Raw genomic sequence first — 22,266 nt, forward strand, 5'->3', positions numbered from 1 at the left:
GCCTCTCCCGTTGCGGAGCACAGGCTCCGGACGCACAGGCTCAGCTGCCGTGGCTCACGGGCCCAGCCACTCCGCGGCATGTGGGATCTTCCCGGACTGGGGCACGAACCCGTGTCCCCTGCATCGGCAGGTGGACTCTCAACCACTGCGCCACCAGGGAAGCCCTGATTCCGTATTTTGTATGAGTGACCATGATGACTTGAGAAGTCCCTTAACTCTTGAGAATCCTGGAAAAATTATTAACTCTGAAGGCCGTGCTCTGGATTCATTGGAGAAACAGATGCTATTCTCCGTTCGTGTTCCTCCTGCTGTATCTCAAATAAAGGCATTTTCAGAGGTCTTTTTCCCCCCATAAGTAGAGTTAGGATGTTTTGTGATGCCTCATACTGTTTTTTTTTTTTGTCAGATTTGTATTCTGATATCCAATGGACATTTCTCACTGTGTATTCTAGCATTCTTGTTCCATCAAGTTGCCTCTCTACCAAATGCAAAGATTTATTTCTTCTATTTTAGTTTCTGTTTAGCGTTAAAAGGATTTCTGCTCTTCTATCATTGTGATGGTCAAATAGTGATGCCACAGCCTGGCATTGGTAAGCAAGATGGTTAAAGCAAGTGTGAAGGAGAACTTGTTCTAACCTGTTTTTCCTCCTCCCCCTCCTATTTTGCATTTTTAACCTAATATCTTTGTGTCCTCTCTCTTTGCACTTTCATACTCTTCTAAACTCATGTCCTTCCCTTGCAGGTATGATGAAGCCAGCAGGGCCTTTGGGGGCTGCTGCCCCCGGGGGGATGTTGCCTCAGGGCCATCCGCCTCATGGACCCCATCAGTTTGGCCAGAATGGAGCTCATGCCCAAGGTCCTCCTCTTCAAAGGTGAGTGAGATTCCAGCCCTCATTTGTATAATCTACTAAAATGATCTTACAAGTCCCTTCTACACTTGCATGTTGGTTGATTGAAACTTTGACCTCCTGATACTGCCCACATCCTCTAAAGGATCTACTGGAAAACTGCCAGGAAACAAAGCATTTAGAGAAGTTAGACCAGTGGTAAAGCCTGTGGATTTGATGTGGAAGGCACACGGATGCCAGTGAGGGACTCTTGAAAGGCAGGGTGATAGTAAAAACAACACGGGGAATAAATCATCTGTGTTTATAAATTAAGGAAGGGAGAAGTTGGAGGCAGGCCTGGAAAAGCCAAGGTATGAGATGTGGGAGATGCTGGGACCATGCAACCCCTCAGGACTGTGCCCTGGGAAGGGAGTCCGCATCACACCTTCCCTGCTGGAATCCCATTGTTGTTTGTCCTGTGAGGTGTTGCTGGTGAGAATCCCAGTGCCAAGCTGTACACAGTGTTTACGTTGGAATTTCTCCCAGGATCACCCAGAGGCTTCATTTCCCAGGTTCCTTTCTCAGGTTGTCAGGCTGCAAGGTTGGGGTTGGTGGAGGAGTAACCCTTCTGGAGGGTTCTGGCCCTTGCTGATGGGGAGGCCATTTCGTTACCCTCTGAAGGAGCCTGTAGTCCCTGCTAGTGGGAGAACTCCCTCTGGAGTGTTTTAAATCATCAAGTTCATTCACTGACAGGGCATTTGTGAGGTTGACATTCCCTGGCTCTTGTCTGTTGTGATAACATTTGCCATTGACGTGGTAGCTCTGAGATGCAGAGTGAAGGTTGATGTAGGAATCACTGGCTGAGTGAGACTGAGTAATTGTGTTTACATGGGATCGTGGTTTGAACAAGGAGCACGAAGTCAAAGGGCCTGACTCAGGACCTGCCCCTCCTGTCTCTAGCCTCAATAGCATGGTGGGGAGGCACGAGGGGAGGGCAGAAAGCCTGAACCAAGACGCTGCCTCTGGTTCAAGCAATTCACTAGCCTTGTAATGCTGGTGACGTTCCTGGGCCTCTAGACCTCATTTTCCTCACTTGTGAAATGAGGAAGTAGAATTCTCAGTCCAGAGTACGGAGGAGAAAATCTGTAGAAGTACATTGTTGTGAACTGCCAAGCAAGTCAGATTTTTTTTTTTTAAAGAAATGCAAAAATTGAACAGCCACTTTGAAGTTAAGAAAAGATTTGAGTCACCGGTATTAGCCTAGATTGGATTGATCTTTTCAGTTATTTCTACTTGTTTCACTTGAATTATGTTGCTTAGAAGTAGGTAAATCACAGACGTTGCCATCAGACCGATCTAAGCTGTGTGATTGTGAGCTCAGCACAGCGTCTGGCACAGTGATGAACAGAGGCTCTAGGGTTGGGCACGTTTGATACCCTTGGCTCAGGGAGTTTTGGCTGGATAAGTTACTCTGCCTCTATGTGCCTTGGTTTCCTCATCACAGTTGTAGCAATAATAGTGTGGTGGTGAGGATTTTGATCACTAATCCATGCAAAAAACCTTGCACAGTGTACAGCGCCCATGAAAGACAATGCATGTTAGCAGTTATCAGCACTGTTTCCACTGGATATGGAAAGCCTACAGTCTCTTACTTGCCCTTCCTACTAGCTCAGTGTTGCTACCCACCTCAGCTTGGTTTAGGAATCTGCCTTATTGTGATTTCCAGGGAAGCACTGACAGATTTTGTCCCATCTCTTCCTCCTCCACTGTTCACTTGCCTCAACTTGAACTGTGAATTAAAGGTTGGAAATGGGATTTAAAGATGGAAAAGTCTAGTATTCAGGCTAAGCCTCCATGGTGAGGCTACCTAGCCTCATGGGACATATTTCTGTGTGTACAGTTCAGTGCAAGCACAAAGGGCTCAGTGACTGTGCAGGTGAATCACACCAGTCTGATAACAGGGGTTGTCAGAGAGCATAGATCCCATATGACCTGGCTATGGTTATAGCACTTCAGGGAGTCATTTTTACTTAGAGGACCCATCATGGACCCATCATAGAAATCTTTTGATTTTTACCATATCTAAACTGTCGAATAAAAACGTGATTAATTCAGAGTCATTATATTGATTTAAATTTAAAAATTATAAGTTTTATTTTTAAATGTTGCTACTTCAAAGGTAATGTTTCCTAAAACTTAAAAATCATACCTAATCACTTGTCTTTTGATGTTGGCTAAAGCGGAATAAATGTCTTAAACTTGTAAGTGGTACTAAAGTTATCTACAAAGTGTTACTGCTGGGTGGGATTAATCTCCTAAATAAATTCTATAACCTAAAGTTCCTTTTTTTAATTATAGGGGGAAAAGTCAATTGTAAGTGTTCTATTTTGACCAAGAAATGGCAAATTGGGTAGGAAGGAAGGTTGGAAGGAGACTCGTCTTCCCAAATCGAACCTATTATTAGGGTGAATCTAATAAGAAATTGGTTGCAATGGAAAAGGAGAAAACAAGAAAAATAAGAGAAATACATACTTGTTTTCTCTTCCATTTGTGTGTGTATGTGTAAAGCAATGACATGATTGAGCAGAGCTTTTGTTTTTCTCTAGTCAATGGGCTAAGTATTTATCAATCTAGATTTTGTATCAGTCAAATCTTGAAAAATTTGGTACCTTATCTCCAAATTCTCACAAACTTCAGCATACAGCTCACTTCCTATGCAATTTGACAATGAAACTTGAAAATGAAAAGTATTTGAGGTTGAGCAGGCCACAGACAACTGAGTCAACTCTCTAGAGGTTTAGGGTTAAACTGAGGCTAACTTTTCATGTTTTGTTAATCCTCTGGTTATGATCCTTTATGGTTCTTTTTGGTTCTTTTTTGATGGTGAATCTGCCCTCTTCTGACAGTCAATGAAACAGTTAATTAAAATATGTAATTGAATGTTTCTCAGCCCAGAAATATGTTAAATGAAGTAATCAATGAGAAATATTTAAATCTATATGATTGTTAATTCTAACCACACTATATTTACAGCAGGGAAAGGGATTGTTCCATTTTTATGATTGAAAGCTGAAAGCTACAGAGAACTAAGTGGCTTGTCCATGCTCACACACCAGCTCTCCAGGCTAGGGTCAGGGGCCTGGATTCTCATCTAAGCTCTGACACCCACATGCTGTGTGGTGTTGGATAAACTAATTTAGTAAAGTAATGAAATTGAAAAATATTAAACCACTCTGTATGTTTAATATGTTTTGTTAATCTCTTTTTTCATATGTATGTCAGAGTTCTTTTAAATTTTTTTTTTTGTGGTACGCGTGCCTCTCACCGTTGTGGCCTCTCCCCTTGCGGAGCACAGGCTCCAGATGTGCAGGCTCAGCGGCCATGGCTCACGGGCCCAGCCGCTCCGCGGCATGTGGGATCTTCCTGGACCGGGGCATGAACCCCTGTCCCCTGCAGCGGCAGGCGGACTCTCAACCACTGCGCCACCAGGGAAGCCCTAAAATACTTTTTATTAAAAAAATATTTAATTAAAGTTACCCTTTGCTTTTTTACTTTTAAGTTGATAATATTGCATTTAAAATCCAGACCTGTTTAAGACTTAGTTGATCAGAAAAAAAAATTTGTGAATTTCTGACGCCTAACTCCTAGGATATGTATTATGCAATGAATGATGAGTCGGTTTTTTCGAGTCAAAAAGTAATAGCTAATGGTGTGCATTCTTTCATTCTGTATTTTAAATCTTTAACCTTTTGTTAAGTTAAAAAAAATACTTGAGGGTGCTTGTCATAACTTCCATTTGAAACATATTTCATCCTACCTGTACTATCTCTATAAAAAATGATTCACAGAATGTTATATTTTAAAAATATTTTTAACATCTGTGAAATATCTCTGAACATGTTTTGGGGAATTTTTTTTTCAAATAACACTACCCACCACCTCCTCCCATTAACTGCTGGTTAGCCCAAGCCCTGTAACCATACTTCACACTACAGCCGCTAATACATTCTTGTAGAGAATGTACATTCTGCCTGTGTGCAATTGTTTCATATATCTATGAAACTCCATGTATGAGTTTTAAGAAAAAGACAAAAAAGCATCATTTCTTGAGAAAAAGAAATGATTTCTTTTTATGATGCAGTGGATTTACAAAACATCTTTTTTTTTTTTTTTTTGCGGTACGCGGGCCTCTTACTGCTGTGGCCTCTCCCGCAGCGGAGCACAGGCTCCGGATGCACAGGCTCAGCGGTCATGGCTCACGGGCCCAGCCGCTCCGCGGCATGTGGGATCTTCCCGGACTGGGGCACAAACCCGTGTCCCCTGCATCGGCAGGCGGACTCTCAACCACTGCGCCACCAGGGAAGCCCTACAAAACGTATCTTTAAGACAGTTCTCAAAATCATTTCTAAGTGATCATAAAGATACAGTCACAAAGCATTTTAGTTTTCTTGACTTCTGGTCTATTGATCATTAGCCCTAGCATAGTTTAGGCTGTGATGGACTCAACTTCCCAAATTGATTTCCAAAACTTGTTCTTTGTTTATGTTAGAATTTTTTTTTGTTGTTGGCTAGGTGTCTTGATATGTTTAGCATGTAAGCATAGATACGGGATGATGCTACATGATTCATTTTGAGCTCACATTGAGGTTAATTAAAGATTTAGTGTATAACTGCTGTATTTAAAATGGGTAACCAACAAGGACCTACTGTTTAGCACAGAGACCTCTGCTCAATGTTATGTGGCAGCCTGGATGGGAGGTGAGTTTGGGGGAGGATGGATACATATATAAGTATGGCTGTGTCCCTTTGCTGTGCACCTAAAACTATCACAACATTGTTAATCGGCTATACTCCAATATAAAATAAAGAGTTAAACAATAAATAAATAAAAGATTTAGTGTATAATATCAGTCATTTTCCTAGTGCCACTAGATGGGCTGATTTAATTTTACAAGTTACTGACATTTGTTGTATGTCATTTGCATATGAGACTATATGATATTTTGCATATGAGACTATATGATATTAAAACCCCTTTTCTCTCTCAGATTTCCTGGCCCTCCACCTGTCAACAGTGCGGCCCCCTCCTATGCACCATACTCACCCTCTACACAATCGTCTTACCCAAGTCCGGTGTCCACTTCATCTGTCGCCCAGCTGGGCACTCAGCTCAGTGCTATGCACGTCAACAGCTATGGTAACAATTTCATTATTCATGCTCATTGACTGTCTTGTCTCATGAGTATTTTTACTAAGAAAGGTTTTCTTCAAGTTCAAAATAGACATACCTCTGGCATACCATATTGAAGTAGTATTTGGACATTTTCATATAAATCATCTGTATTATGTAAGGCAATAATTATTTTTTTCCAAATCATGCTGCCATTTATTTCAAGATAATTGAAGGGCCCTCAGAATACCTTATGTTCAACACCAGATCAATAAAGAACAAAAAATGCTGACTTCACAAATAAACATTAGACCAGTGAAATTATTTTAAGAAATGTGAGGATAGTTTAACCCTGTGTTTATTATGAGGCCCCCAAATCAAAAATATAGTACTCTTTGTTTCACAGTGCTTTTTTTGTTGTTGTTGTTTTTAATATAAATTTACTTATTTATTTATTTTGGCTGTGTTGGGTCTTTGTTGCTGTGCACGTGGGCTTCCTCTTGTTGTGGCGAGCGGGGGCTACTCTTCGTTGCAGTGCGTGGGCTTCTTGTTGCAGTGGCTTCTCTTGTTGCAGAGCACGGGCTCTAGGCGCACGGGCTTCAGTAGTTGCAGCACATGGGCTCAGTATTTGTGGCGCACGGGCTTAGTTGCTCTGCGGCATGTGGGATCTTCCCGGACCAGGGCTCGAATCCGTGTACCCTGCATTGGCAGGCAGATTCTTAACCACTGCGCCACCAGGGAAGCCCCACAGTGCATTTTAATTCTGCATTTAGATCATGGGAAGAATGGAAGCTCAGATGCTGTGGGACAGAAAAGAGAACACTAGGAGAGAAAACAGTTACAGTACCGAGATTAACATCAATAGCAATGCTGTATAAGAGCCATAGAAATTCTCTCTGGAACAACAGCATAGTCAGCCATTTATCTTGATGACAAATGTTTTCATTACTTAAAGTTAGTTTCTTAAAAGTATCAGTAAAAAAACCCCTCAGAGTATTTCTTTTTACTGGTTTCAAAATGGCTAAGTCTCCAAAGCAGCAGCAGTGCAGTTTCACATAATCAAAGAAAGGAAAAAATAATCTGGTTTTATGATTTCCAGTATAATTCGGTAGAATTTTAGTGGCCCATCCCGTCTCCTTGGTTATTTCTGCCTACTTCCAAAATCCATTCGATCAAGTCAAGCACAGGATGCAAATAATTTATTGACTTGAGTGAATAATGCTTGTCACGCAAAAAAATTTTTTTCTTCTGTATGATTTTCTATATTCTGTACCAGATAAAATTCCTGAATTAATGCCATGTGTCATGAAAAGTGAATGCAACTGAGTTTAAATTTATCCTACTAATTTTCTCACTATCATTATAAGTGTTGCTCCACTTGTATGCAGTACTCCAAATAGCATTTGTGTCACTTTCTGAATGATGATTTCATCTTTGGGGGAAAAAAATGTGACTTGTACGGGTGCCTTCTTGCTTTATTCTGAAAAAGAAGTGTCCCTGTTGTATACGTGGTAGAAGTCAGAGTGTTGAGAAGTGTGGCATTTAGGTGGGCTGGTCTTTTTCTGGCCTAGGTTCGGGCATGGCTCCCCCCAGCCAGGGCCCCCCTGGCCCTCCATCAGGAGCAGCAGCATTCCAGGGTCCTTCACGGTCTCCGCAGCCATCCATCTTGCAGCCTGGATCTCAGGTTCTCCCACCACCACCCACTGCACTAAACGGCCCCGGTGCCTCACCCTTGCCTCCATCAACGCACAGACAAGATGGGCTCCCCGGGCCTGCTCCTCGGAACGCCCAGTACCAGCCCCCGCCTCTTCCAGGACAGACCCTGGGCCCTGGATATCCTCTGCAGCAGGGTAAGGTGGGCAGGGCTCAGAGGAAGGCCTTGGGTCCCCTGGGGGTACCCTTAATTGGGAATCATCAGATTTGTTCCTGTGTTACTAGGCATCTATCACTTACTGTTTTTGAATAGTGTGGCAAGTGCAAAGTAAAGGGGAACTGTAAATATTCACGTTTAACTCCCTGCCTTATTTAATATGAAAAATGCAAGGTGCTTGACTGAACAGTATAGTATTGTCAATGAGCCCTACATCTGGGTTTGGGGATTATAATAATTTCTTTTTAAAATTTTTTCTAAGCAGCCAACTATGGCCCCCAGATGGCAGGTGCACAGCTCTCCTACCCAGGAGGCTTCCCCGGAGGTCCTGCACAGATGGCTGGTCCACCGCAGCCCCAGAAGAAGCTGGATCCTGACTCTATCCCCAGCCCAGTAAGTGCTCTTTTCACTCTCACAGTCTACCTAACAAAAAACCATTCTTCATTCATTGTTCTCAGAAACTATTCAGTTTGTTAGCATTTATCCTGTCCTTTATTGTCAAAGCACAATACCCATCACATGGATAAGGCTTGCTTCCTTCTGTGTATGTATGGGGGTGGTGAGGGTGGGTTATGGCATACCAGAGGTCTCCATGAGAGAAACAGCCTGTGCACATTTTTTTTTTGGTATCACGTAAACTTGGCAGTATCTATTGATGTTTATATTCACATATATTGGCAGTATGTATTGATATTTAATGAGTAATTAGTAGTAAGAGTATAGTCTATATAAAAATGCTATTTTAAGAAACTAAAGGACCCTTTTCAGGATACTCAGAGGAGTACAAAGTATTTGGCGTATTTAAAAAAACTGTTTTAAATAAAATTAGAGCTGTAACTTAATTCTCCTCCACCCAAGTGATTTTCTTTGGAGAATTACTTTTTAGTAACTGTATCAGTTGGCTTTTATTAGGTTAATCTGCATAACAAACAGTCCCCAACTTGGCTTACATCCACAAAGATTTATTTATCACTTAGGTTACATGTACACTGCAGTAGCTGCAGTTTGGTTTTAGGTTCTGTTCCATATGCCCTTATCACTCCAGAATCTACGGTGAAAGGGTACCCCTTATCGGGGACATGTATTCTCATGGCAAAGAGAGAAAAGGAGGAAAACTGGTGAAAAGGTTCAATAGCTGTTAAAGCTTCCAGTCAGATGTGGGACATGTCACAACCACACACATGCCCTTGGCTGAAACAAGTCATATAACAAAGTCTGATGTCAATGGGGGAGGGATATAAACACTTCCCTCAGAAGAAACTGCAAGTCTTATGGCTTTGAGCAGGGATATAAAGTCCTTTAGAATAAGAATGAAATTGTCTACAGTTAACTTGCATCTTTGAAGTGGTTCTATAAACATGAGTAGAAAAAATTAGAAAGAGACTAAGGAGCACTAAGAGGTATTATATTTCATATATATATACATATATATATATATATGTATATATATGGCCTAACTTTTGCATGTAACAAACCACCAGCAAACTTAGTAGCTTACAATCACTGTTTATTATGCTCATGAGTCAGTAGGTCCTCTGGGCTGGGCTTGACTGATTTTGGCTGGGCTTGCTTTGTGCATCTGGGGCCCACTAGAGGCTTGACTGGAGCCCAAATGGTCTAGGATGGTCTATGAGTTTTCTGCGGTTGCTATAATCCAAGTACCATAACCTGGGTGACTTTCCAGCGTCTGGTGGCTCCAGGCATTCCTTGGCTTGTGGCCGCATCATTCCAATCTTTGCCTCTGTTGTCATATCACCTCCCCCTCTTCTCTGTGTCTTTTCTTCCGGGTGTTGACCTCAGAACTCCCTGTGTCCCTCTCATAAGTTTCATCCACCCAGATAATCTAGGATAAGCACTATCTTTCAAGATCCTTAATTTAATCAATTCTTTTGCTATATGCAGTGTTAGTCACAGGTTTCAGGGATTAGGACATGGATGTATCTTTTTGGGGGGCTATATATTCAGCCCACTATAAATGGTATCATTCATGCATTTGGTATTTGTTACCCATCTGTTAGCTGGGGATGGTTGAGTCCTGTCACCAAGCAGGATAGCCTAGGTTTGGCGGTGCCAGAGATCCAAGAGGGAAAGTAGGAATATGCAAGGCCTGCTGAGGATGGTCTGCAGTGTTCTCTCATCCAAAGCAAGTCCCAAGACCACCCCAGAGTCAAGGGGCAGAAAAATAGACCCTGCCTCTGCATGGGAGGAGCAACAAGGTCCTTAAAAATGGCATAGGTATAGGTAGGGGTGGAGGATTTTGGCTGTTTTTGTACTCTACCACTTATTCTATATTTTTTAAAATATAAACTTGAAGACTTGTGATAAAGTATCTGATGCTATGTTAGAAATTAATTTTTTTTTTTTTGCGGTACGTGTGCCTCTCACTGTTGTGGCCTGTCCCGCTGCGGAGCACAGGCTCCGGACACGCAGGCTCAGCGGCCATGGCTCACAGGCCCAGCTGCTCCGCGGCATGTGGGATCTTCCCGGACCGGGGCACAAACCCGTGTCCCCTGCATCGGCAGGCGGACTCTCAACCACTGCGCCACCAGGGAAGCCCAGAAGTTAAATTTTAATAACTCTTAGTGCCCTTATTGATGATCATGTTACCAGCCATTACTTTTCTAGTTTAATATTATTTGATTATTCCAGTGGAAGAAGTATCATGTATTTACATGATTTACATTTTGACTTCCTGTTTCTCTGCTTGTATACAACATCTACAGACCCTTTGGGTCGTTCCATTTCATTCTCTGATGTTTCTATCTCCTGGTTCATTGTTAGTTAACCTCTCCAGTACTGTTTCTGTTACAGTTATTGGCAATTTTACTATCCATCTGTAGAAACTTCCATTTCTCTGGCCTCTCAGTTCTTGATCTTATTTTCTTCCAATGTTCTTTGTATCTACCCCACTTACTCCTATCATAACCAGTGACTGTACACCTTCAAAGTCTCAGCTGAAAGCATCCCATCCTCCAACCACTGCCTTCTATCTTTTCAGCTCATTCCCTTTAGGACTCAAACTTCAATAATAATTCACCTACCAGGATTTACAGCCTACCACTTTTTCTTGACTCACGCCACCTTCATCTTCGCACTTCTCCTCTGCAGCTTATATTATGTGATCCATGATTATAAATCTGTCCCTTGCATCTTCTACCCTGAACTCCTTTGCCCCGTCCCTCCACTGCATTCACCTAGAAAATTCCCATTTGTTGTTAAACCAACTCTCCACCTACGCCGTGCCTGCACCCCAGATGCAGAAGGCAACTTGAGAAAGATGCACACCACGCTTACTGGTCTCACTTTGAATTCATAACCACTAAACTAAAGTGAACCTTTAGTTGTGTGTTTCTAAAACCTGACTGCACAGAATAATAACTGGTAGAGCATTTAAAATTATTGATGCCTTGCTCCCAGCCCCCCAAATTACGATTTAATTGTACTGGGCATTCGAGTTTTTCAAAGTTCCTCTGTTAATTCTAACGTGTAGCAAGTTTGGAGACCATCACCCAACTCCGCTGACCCTCCCATTTTCCTGGATGACTATCATTTCTTCTCTCTTGAAACTCCTAACACTACCTTTTCCTTTTCTGACTCTTTAATGATAACCTGCTCCTTATTACACTGAGAAAATAGAAGAAATCCAAAGAGGACCTCTGCATGTTTCATTTCCACATCTCGCTGCATCTGTGCTCATTTATCCCTCTTCCTCCTGTTAGTGTGGATAAACTCCTGACCAAGGCCATCACCTCCACTTGTGACCTAGAATCCACCTCTACGGCCTTTCAAGAGCAGCCCTTCAGAAAATGTCCCGTGTATTAGAGTTCTCCAAAAAACAGAACCAATAGGATATATGTCTATATATGGAAATAAATTTATTTTAAAGAATTGGTTTACTCAGTTGTTGGAGACTGGCAAGGCCAAAATCTGCTGGGCTGGCCAGTGCTCTGGAGACACGGGAAGAGCTGATGTTGCAGCTTGACTCTGAAGGCATCTGAAGCAGAATTCCCTCTTCCTCAGGGAGACCTCGGTATTTTTCTCATAATCCTTCAACAGGTCACAAGAGGCCTACCCACACTGTGGAGGGTACTCTGCTTCACTCAAGGTCTACTGATTAAATGTTAATCGCATTTTAAAAAATACCTTCACAGCAAGATCTAGACTGGTATTTGAAACTGGGTACCATGGCCTAGCCAAGTTGACACATAAAATTAACCATCACATCCCCTCTCTGCTGCATTATCTTTACTTATTTGAAGATAAACTTAAGTTTTTCTGTGTCTAGATCATTCTCATCAGAATATAAACCTCCCGAAATACCTCTTATTGTTAATGAACGAAGCCTCCTTTGTCCCTTCCCCATATCTATCCAGTTTCCTCCCTATTTTGTGGCTCTCTTTTACAGCAAGAAATCTCTAGAAGGGTTGCCTTTACCCACTGTCTTGGTTCATCTCCTATTCCCTCCTGAACCTGTTCCAGTTTAGATCTTATCACTACAACCCTACTAATACTATGCTTGTTCAGGTCTCCAGTGACCTCCCATTTCCAAATCTTGTGGCCAATTCTCAGATCTCCTCTGTCTTGACCTGTCAGCAACAGATTTGACACATCTGTTCATTCCATCCTCCTTGAAACACCTTTTCAGTGGGGTTACCGTGTCCCCAGCACATAGAACAGTGCCCAGTACATAGTATGCACTCATATTTGTTGAACGAATGAATGTTAACAACAAAAGCAATGAGCAGTATATTGTATCATTCATCCAAGACCCTTAAAATACACACATACAAATCAGCACAATATTATTTTATCTTAAGAGTAATGGCAACACCACCCACTCCTTTACATCTCTGTTTATTTCACTGGTGGCTCTTTCCTGTCTCCTTTGTTGGTTTCACCTCGTCTTTGCAACCTCCTCGTGTTAAAAGTGTCCCAGAGCCTTTGGACCCGTCCCCTTCTCCATCGACATTTACTCTCTAGTCAGCTCTACTCGAAGTGTGCTCCTAGGACGGCACATGAATATTGGCTGGAGCAACCAAAATGTCCATCAGCAGATGACTAGATAAGGAAGATGTGGTACATATATACAATGGAATACTACTCAGCCATAGAAAGCATAAAATAATGCCATTTGCAGCAATATGGTTGGACCTAGAGATTATCATACTAAGTGAAGTAAGTCAGACAAAGACAAATATCATATGATATTACTTATATGTGGAATCTAAAATATGATACAAATGAACTTATTTATGAAACAGAAATAGACTCACAGACATAGAAAACAAGTTTATGGTTACCAAAGGGGAAACGGGATGGGGGAGATAAATTAGGAGTTTGGGATTAGCAGATACAAACTAATATATATAAAATAGATAAACAACAAGGTCCTACTGTATAGCACAGGGAACTATATTCAATATCCTGTAATAAACCATAATGGAAAAGAATATAAAAAAGAATATATATATATGTATACCTGAATCACTTTACACCAGAAACTAATACAACATTGTAAATCTATACTTCAATAAAAAATTAAAAACAAAGCAAAACAAAAAAAACATTGACTTGGAGCTTAATAGAAATGCATGTTCTCAGGCTCCACCCCAGAACTGAATCAAAATCTCTAGGAATGGGGCCCTAGAACCTGTTTTAACAAGCTCTTCAGATGTTTCTTAGGCACCCTAAGGTTTGAGAAGTACCACTTTAGGGAATTCCCTGATGGTCCAGTAGTTAGGACTCCACACTGTCACTGCTGAGGGGCCGGGTTCAATCCCTGGTCAGGGAACTATCATCCCACAAGCCACACAGCACGGCCAAAAAATAAATTAAAAAAAAAACAAAAAACAATAACAAAAAAAACCCAAAACGTGGCCTGAGAAGTACCGCTTTCGATGACTCATTCTCTTGGCTTTAAATGAGAATGTAGATGTCCTAGTCAAGACCTTTTCCTTGAAATCTAGATTAAAACCCCATTCTTCCAGGTCCTCTGGCCAAAAAACTTGGAGTCATCCTTGATTCTCTCTTTCTCACATTTAGTCCTTTAGCTAATTCCATTGCTTCTGCCTTTTGTGCTCATCCTGGTCCAAGCCTCTACCATGTATACCCACCTGGATTATCATAAGAGCATCCTAACTGGTCTCCCTGCTATTCTAGTCTGCACAGCAGCCAGGGTGATCCTTTCACATTCTAAGTCAGACGATGTCACGGCTCATAACAAACCCTCCAATACTCTAGTTAGAAACCAAAGTTCTTACAAAGGCCTGCAAGACCCTACCGTATTTGCCACCCCTGACACCGCCCACCCCCTGCCACACACGCACGCACGCACGCACGCCACTCTGACCTGGTCTCTTACCACTCTTCTCCATCACTTTGCTTTGCATCACACCAGCCTCCTTGTTACGCCTCAGCCACGCCAAGCGTACTCCTGCCTCAAGGCCTTTGCACTTGCAGTTTCCTGTGCCTAGATTCTCCTCCCCTACATACATACAGGGCATGGCTCAATCCTGCATTTCCTTCACGTCCTCATTGCTCATCCCCCATCTCACTGGCACCCCATCCATATCACTTCATATCCACAGCACTTATTACCTGACATAGGATGTATCTTATTTACGCATTTATATATTGCCTGTCTTCCATACGAGAATGTCAGCTCCAAGAGGTCAAGGATTTGGCATTGTTCACTACTGTGCCCCTAACACATAGAACAGGGCCTGGTACAGAGTATGTGCTCACATATTTGTTCAATGAATGAATGTTAACAACAAAAGCAATAAGCAGTATGCGATGTGATTTATTCAAAACCCTTAAAATATGCACATATAAGTCAGTCCAATATTATTTTTATCTTAAAAGTAATAAAATAGCAATACCAGATGGAGCCTGTTCTTATATTCTTAATACCAGAGTAGGATGCTTTTGCTAACTAAATTAATTCTTCCTTCTGGAAAGAAAGATGTGAAATCATGTTTACCGAACTCCTGTTGCGTTCCAGCCCTGAGCTAAGTGCTCACTACAACTCTTTTGGATGGTGGTCTTAGGCATATTTTGGAAGTGAGGACACTGGTATCACCATCAAACTCTTCCTCACTCTTTGTATCAGCAGGAGGATTATTCAGCAGTTGAGATCTTCCTGTTCTCCTCTTTCTCTCACTGTGCCCAAGTGCAAATAATTCTGCTTTAGGCAGCCTGCCTTAGATGTGTACATGCATCTTATTATCTTGTCTCTCCCTTATCCTTTTTGTTCATTTATCTCAAGAGAATCACTTTCTTTTTTTCTCTTTCCTGATTCTATTTTGTGAAACTAGAATACTCTGTTCATAGCAGATATGTGTGAAAGTAATTCTAGTGGCGGAAAAAGAAATCTATACATTTTGAAATAGCATTGGCATTATCAGGAGTCACTGTCACCAAATTTGAAACCCTTTAAGAACTGAGACACAGTCACAATCTCTATTGAAACTTCTGTGTTTTATCTCTAAGCTGTTTTCCGAGAATATGGATTTGAGGTAAAAAAGAAAAAAAAAACAACCACCAAAAAAACCCCTGTATTTTTAGAAATTACTAGAACTGTTTGTTATATTTCTCATTCTCTTTGTGGTATTCTAGCCAAGATGTGAATTAATTTAGAAATGTAATTACTACCAATGACATTGTTTCTTTGGAGGCAGTGCTTTGTGAGTTGCAAATGGCTAATTTAAAATAAACTTTTTAGAAGTAGAGTCTATCTGAAGACTGAGAGCTATCTATGTTCAATATATACATTATTATGACTTTTACCTCGCTTTCGTATTTGACACTTCATTGGTTGAAATGATGACAGTAAATGTAGACTACTCCCGTTTTGAATGAACCAGATGAACCTTGTGGTTGAAATGTAGAGTGTAATTACAGTGTTTTGATTTTTCTGTTTGCTTCTTGTCTCTGCCCATGGTAGCTTTTAGTCTCGTTTGTATCTTAACAGTAGTTGTGTTTGGAGCATATTCTATATCCTTAATTTAATAAAAATTCAAATCCTATGAAATTAAAAAGACAGAAATGCATGGATTTAAAAGCAGGCTAAATCTGTCTCTGATATGCTGTAAAAACCAATGATATCAATGCCAGGTGGGGCCTGGATTGGATGAGATGGGAAGGGAAAATGGAGCAGGTAACGTTTCAGAGCTTGGGGGAAGACAGTTTTTATATTAGTAGTAGTTTCTTTTTTTTTTAATCGAAATACAGTTGATTTACAATATTGTGTATGTACAGTAAAGTGATTCAGTTATACATACATATATTTTTTTCAGATTCTTTCCCATTATAGGTTATTATAAGGTATTGAATATAGTTCCCTGTGCTATAAACACAACAGTAAATCCTTGTTGTTTATCAATTTTATGTATAGTGGTGTGTATATGTTAACCCCAAACTCCTAGTTTATCTCCTGCCCCTTCCCCTTTGGTAACCATAAATTTGTTTTCTATGTCTGTGAGTCTGTTTCTGTTTTTTTTTTTTTGCGGTACGTGGGCCTCTCACTGCTGTGGCCTCTCCTGTTGCGGAGCACAGGCTCCGGACACGCAGGCTCAACGGCCATGGCTCACGGGCCCAGCCGCTCCGCGGCATGTGGGATCTTCCCAGACCGGGGCACGAACCCGTGTCCCTTGCATCGGCAGGCGGACTCTCAACCATTGCGGCACCAGGGAAGCCCCTGTTTCTGTTTTGTAAATAAATTAATTTGTATTATTTTTTAGATTCCACATATAAGTGATATCATGTATTTGTCTTTATCTTACTTCGCTTAGTATGATAATCTCTAAGTCCATTCACATTGCTGCAAATGGCAATATTTCATTCTTTTTTATGGTTGAGTAATATTCCATGGTGTATATACGTGTGTGTGTGTGTGTGTGTGTGTATACACACACCACATCTTCTTTATCCACTCATCTGTTGATAGACACTTAGATTGCTTCCAAGTCTTAGCTATTGTAAATAGTGCTGCTATGAACGTTGGGGTGCATTTATCTTTTTGAATTAGTTTTCATCTTTTCCAGGTATATACTCAGGAGTGGCATCACTAGATCATGCGGTAGCTCTATTTTTGTTTTTTTGAGGAAACTCCGTACTGTTTTCCATAGTGGCTGCACCAATTATATTCCCACCAACAGTGTAGGAGTGTTCCTTTTTCTCCACACCCTCTCCTGCATTTATTATTTGTAGACTTTTTGATGATAGTAATTCTGACCAGTGATGCCTCACTGTAGTTTTGATTTGCATTTCTCTAATAATTAGTGATGTTGAGCATCTTTTCATGGGCCTTTTGGCCATCTGTATGTCTTCTTTGGAGAAATATCGATTTAGGTCTTCTGCCCATTTTTTGACTGGGTTGTTTTTTTCTTTGATATTGAGTTGTATGAGCTGTTTGTATATTTTGGAAATTAATCCCTTGTCAGTCTCATCGTTGGCAAACATTTTCTCCCAGTCAGTGGGTTGTCTTTTTGTTTTGTTTATGGTTTCCTTTGTTGTGCAAAAGCTTTTAAGTTTGATTAGACCCGATTTGTTAATTTTTTATTTTATTTCTTTTGCCTTGGGAGACTGATCTAAGAAAATATTGCTATGATTTATGTTGGAGAATGTTTTGCCTATGTTCTCTTCTAGGAGTTTTATGGTATCATGTCTTATATTTAAGTCTTTAAACCATTTTGAGTTTATTTTTGTATATGGTGTGAGGGAGTGTTCTTACTTCACTGATTTACATGAGGCTATCCACCTTTCTCAGCACCACTTTCTGAAGAGACTGACTGTTTTCCATTATATATTCTTGCCTGCTTTGTTGAAGATTAATTGACCATGAGTGTGTGGGTTTATGTCTGGCCTCTCTACTCTGTTCCATTGAGCTGTGTTTGGTTTTGTGCCAGTACCATACTGTTTTGATTACAGTAGCTTTGTAGTGTTGGCCGAAGTCTGGGAGGGTTATGCCTCCAGCTTTGTTCTTTTTCCTCAGGATTGCTTTGGTAATTCTGGGTTGTTTGTGGTTCCATATAAATTTTAGGATTATTTGTTCTAGTTCAGTGAAAAATGTCTTAGGTAATTTGATAGGATCACATTAAATCTGTAGATTGTTTTGGGTAGTATGGCCGTTTTAACAATATTAATTCTTCCAATCCAAGAGATGGGATATCTTTCCATTTTACTTTCTCTTTCTGATATTTCATTATTAGTATAAAGAATTGCAACAGATTTCTGTATATTAATCTTGTATCCTGCTACCTTCCTGAATTCATTTATTAGTTCTCATAGTGTTGGTGTGGAGTGTTTAGGGTTTTCTATATAGAGTATCACGTCATCTGCATATAATGACAATTTTACCTCGTCCTTCTAATTTGGATACCTTTTACTTCTTTTTCCTGTCTGATTGCTATGGCTAGGGCTTCCAGTACTATTTGAATAGAAGTGATGAGAGAGGGCATCCATGTCTTCTTTCAGAATTTAGCAGGAAGGCTTTCAGCTTTTCACTGTTGAGTATTATAATGGCTATGGGTTTGTCGTAAATGGCTTTTATTATGTTGAGATACGTTCCCTCTGTACCCACTTTGGTGAAAGTTTTTATCATGAATGGATGTTGAATTTATCAAATGCTTTTTCTGCATCAGTTGAGATGACCATGTGGTTTTTGTCTTTTGTTGATATGGTCTATCTGATTGATTGATTTGCATATTTTGAACCATCCTTGTGACCCTGGAATGAATCCAACTTGATCATGGTGCATAATCCTTATTATGTGCTGGATTCAGTTTGCTAATATTTTGTTGAGGATTTTCGCATCTATATTCATCAAAGATATTAGCCTGTAATTTTCTTTTTTTGTAGTGTCTGTCTGGTTTTGGTATCAGGGTGATGATGGCTTCATAGAATGACTTTGGGAGTGTTCCTTCCTCTTCAGTCTTTTGGAAGAGTTTGAGAAGGATAGGTGTAAGTTCTTTGTATGTTTGGTAGAATTCCCCAGTGAAGCCATCCATTCCTGGAGTTTTGTTTGCAGGGAGTTTTTTTAAAAGTTACAGATTCTGTTTCACTTCTAGTGATTGGTCTGTTCATATTATCTATTTCTACTTGACTCAGTTTTGGCAGGCGGTATGTTTCTCGATATTTGTCCATTTCTTCTAGGTTGTCCAATTTGTTCACATATAACTTCATAGTATTTTCTTATGATTTTTCGTATTTCTGTGGTATCGGTTGTTATTTTTCCTCTTTCATTTTTTGTTTATTTTTTAAATTTATTTATTTTTCTTCTTGGTGAGCCTGGCTAGAGGTTTGTCAGTTTTGTTTGTCCTTTCAAAAAGCGAGCTCTGGTTTTATTGATTTTTTTCTTTTTCTTTTTTTTCTTTTTTGGATCTCTAGTTTATTTCCTCTTTGATCTTTATTCTTTCCTTCCTTCTGCTCACTTTGGGTTTTGTTCTTTTTCTGATTCTTTTAATTAGTAGTTTAAGTTGTTTGAGATTTTTCTTGTTTTTTGAGGAAGGCTTGTATTGCTATGAACTTTCCTCTTAGAACTGCTTTTGCTGCATCCCATAGGTTTTGTATGGTTGTGTTTTCATTGTTGTTTGTCTCGAGGTATTTTCTGATTTCCCCCTTGATTTTATTGTTGACCCATTGGTTTTTTTAGTAGCATATTGTTTAGTTTCCATGTAATCATTTTTTTTCTCATTTTTCTTTCTGTGGTTGATTTCTAGTTTCATACCATTGTGGTCAGAAAAAAATGCTTGAAATAATTTCTATCCTTTTAAATTTGTCCTAGTATGTGGTCTGTCCTAGAGAATGTTCCATGCATGCTTGAAAAGAATGTGCATTCTGGGTTTTTTGGATGTAGTGTCCTGTAGATATCAATGAAGTTCAACTATTCTATTGTGTGATTTAGGATCTCTGTTACCTTATTGGTTTTCTTTCTGGAATATCTGTCCATTGATGTCAGTGGAGTGTTAAAGTCTCCTACTGTTATTGTATTCCCCTCAGTTTCTCCCTTTATGTCTGTTAGTATTTGTTTTATGTATTTAGGTGCTCCTATATTGGGTGCATATATGTTAACCAGTGTAATATCCTCTTCTTGTATTGATCCTTTTATCATTATATAGTGTCCTTCTTTATCTTTCTTTATGGCCTTTGTTTTAAAGTCTATTTTGTCTGATATGAGTATTGCTACCCTTGCTTTCTTGTCGTTTCCATTTGCATGAAATATCTTTTTCCATCTCCTCACTTTCAATCTATGTATGTCTTTCACCCTAAAGTGGGTCTCTTGTAGGCAGCATATTATAGGTTCTTGGTTTTTTTAATCCAGTCTTCCACTCCATGTCTTTTGATCAGAGCATTTAGTCCATTGACATTTAAAGTAATTATTGATAAGCATGTATTTATTGCTATTTTAAACCTTGTTTTGCAATTTATTGTGTAGTTCTTCTTTGTTCCTTTCTTCTGTTTTTCTTTTGTGATTTGATGGTTTTCTTTTGTATTATGTTTAAGCTCCTTTTTGTTTTTTGTGAATCTATTGTATGTTTTTGATTTGTGGTTACCCTGTTTTTCAAGTATGTTAACCCATAACTATTTCTACCTTCTTTAGACTCATAGTCATATAAGTTCAAATACATTCTAAAATATCTACATTTTTATGCCCCTCCCCCACATTTTGTGATTTTGATGTCCTATTTTACATCTTCATGTTTATTTTATTTGCTGTTCATTATAGTTATAACTGCTTTTATAAAAAATTTCTTACTGGCTTATTTAAGTGATCTTCAGTCTTTTTATATATTTGCCTCTCCTATTTTGTTTTTCCCTTTCCTATAGATTCTTGCTTCTTTTCTGCTCAGAGAAGACCCTGCAATATTTCTTTTAGGTTAGGTTTAGTATTGCTATCTTCTTTTAGTTTTTGCTTATCTGAGAAATTCTTAGTTTCTCCTTCTCTTCTAAAGGATAATCTTCCTGTGTAGAGCATCCTAGGTTGCAGGTTTTTCCCTTTCAGGACTTTGAATGTATAATGCTACTCCCTTCTGGCCTGCAACATTTCTGCAGAGAAATCAGCTGATAACCTTATGGGGGTTCCCTTGTACTGACTCTTTGTTTTTCTCTTGCTGCCTTTAGAATCCTCTCTTTATCTTTAACTTTTGCCATTTTAATTATGTTATGTCTCATTGTGGGTCCGTTTAAGTTCATCTTGTTTGGGACCCTCTGTACTTCCTGTACCTGGATATCTGTTTCCTTCTTAGGTTTGGGAAGCTTTCAGCCATAAATTCTTCAAATATGTTTTTGATCCTCTTTTCTCTCTCTTCTCCTTCTGGAACCCCTATTGTATATGTGTTGGCATGCTTTGTATTATCCAGTAGATCTTGTATGTTCCTTTAATTTTTTTTCTTTTCTTTTTTTTTTTTTTACATTTGTCTTCCTGTCTGCTGTTCTGATTGGGTGATTTCTATTATTTATCTTCCAGATCACTTATTTGTTCTTCTGCATTATTTGGTCTGCTATTCATTGCCTTTAGCTTGGTATTTATCTTGGCAGTTGAGTTGTCTAATTTTGATTGGTTCCTCTTTATAGTTTCTAGTTCCTTGTTACAGTGACCTGCATTTCTATAGATAAATTTTCTTAATTCCTTCAGCATTTTTATTACCTCATTTTTGAACTTGGGATGTGGTAGACTGGAGTTGTCTTTTTCATTGTTTATTCTTTCAGGGGGTTTCTCCAGTTCTTTTAATTGGGAGTAGTTCCTCTGCTTTTTCATTTTACTTAAATTTCTCTGACTCTGTGAATTTAGGAGAAACAGTTATCTACTGTGGTCTTGAAGGGCTTTTTTTATGGCAAGCGTCCTTGTGTAGACTGTGTGAGTCCAGTATTTTTGATATAAGGGCTGTTTTTAGTATGGATGTCTGCCACGTCTTTCCTCAGAGTGTTCTGGCTGTTGTCCCCTTGATATGGGGTGTGTTCGGTGTTGTGACCAGAGCCTGCACTGGATGTTGGGTGGGGCCTCCTCTTTGCTGTGTGGTTGTCCCAGCCCTGTCATGGGCAGGGTCAGCTCCCCAGTTGTTGTAGTAGAAGCCCCTAGATCTAGTTCTAAGCTGTGATGTGAGATCGGTGGGACTGGAGTGCTCCCGCTGGGAAAGGAGGCGCTGTATATTCCTCCCCAGGGGCTTTCCGCTGCAGGCATGCAATTCTGTGAGGATTCTGTGACGCCACCCACCACTTGGTGTGCTTGCCCACAAAGTCCACCACTGCTGGTGTGCCCCCTGGACCTTCCCCCACTGTGGGAGCACTGATAATTGACTGGGATGTCAGCCCCACCTCTGGTGTGTGCCTGCTGCCAAAGCCCACTGCCACCAGAGGCATGACCTGCCAGGACCATGCTGATAATGGGGCTTGTGTGG

At 40.1% G+C, this 22,266-nt stretch overlaps 1 protein-coding gene across 2 annotated transcripts in view; it reads left to right on the forward strand.

Moving 5' to 3' along the window:
• SEC24D (SEC24 homolog D, COPII coat complex component) overlaps positions 1 to 22,266 on the forward strand; it is a 111,212-nt gene that overhangs the window by 9,949 nt on the left and 78,997 nt on the right. The window contains exons 3-6 of one of the 2 annotated variants that reach the window (XM_067735192.1): positions 743 to 872; positions 5,876 to 6,024; positions 7,569 to 7,847; positions 8,130 to 8,260. In XM_067735192.1, coding sequence (XP_067591293.1) covers positions 743 to 872; positions 5,876 to 6,024; positions 7,569 to 7,847; positions 8,130 to 8,260 — 689 coding nt within the window. The remainder of the gene's footprint in view (positions 1 to 742; positions 873 to 5,875; positions 6,025 to 7,568; positions 7,848 to 8,129; positions 8,261 to 22,266) is intronic. The other variant, XM_067735193.1, reaches the window with a different exon arrangement.

Source organism: Pseudorca crassidens, chromosome 4 (assembly GCF_039906515.1).
Source record: "Pseudorca crassidens isolate mPseCra1 chromosome 4, mPseCra1.hap1, whole genome shotgun sequence".
NCBI classification, from domain to species: domain Eukaryota; kingdom Metazoa; phylum Chordata; class Mammalia; order Artiodactyla; family Delphinidae; genus Pseudorca; species Pseudorca crassidens.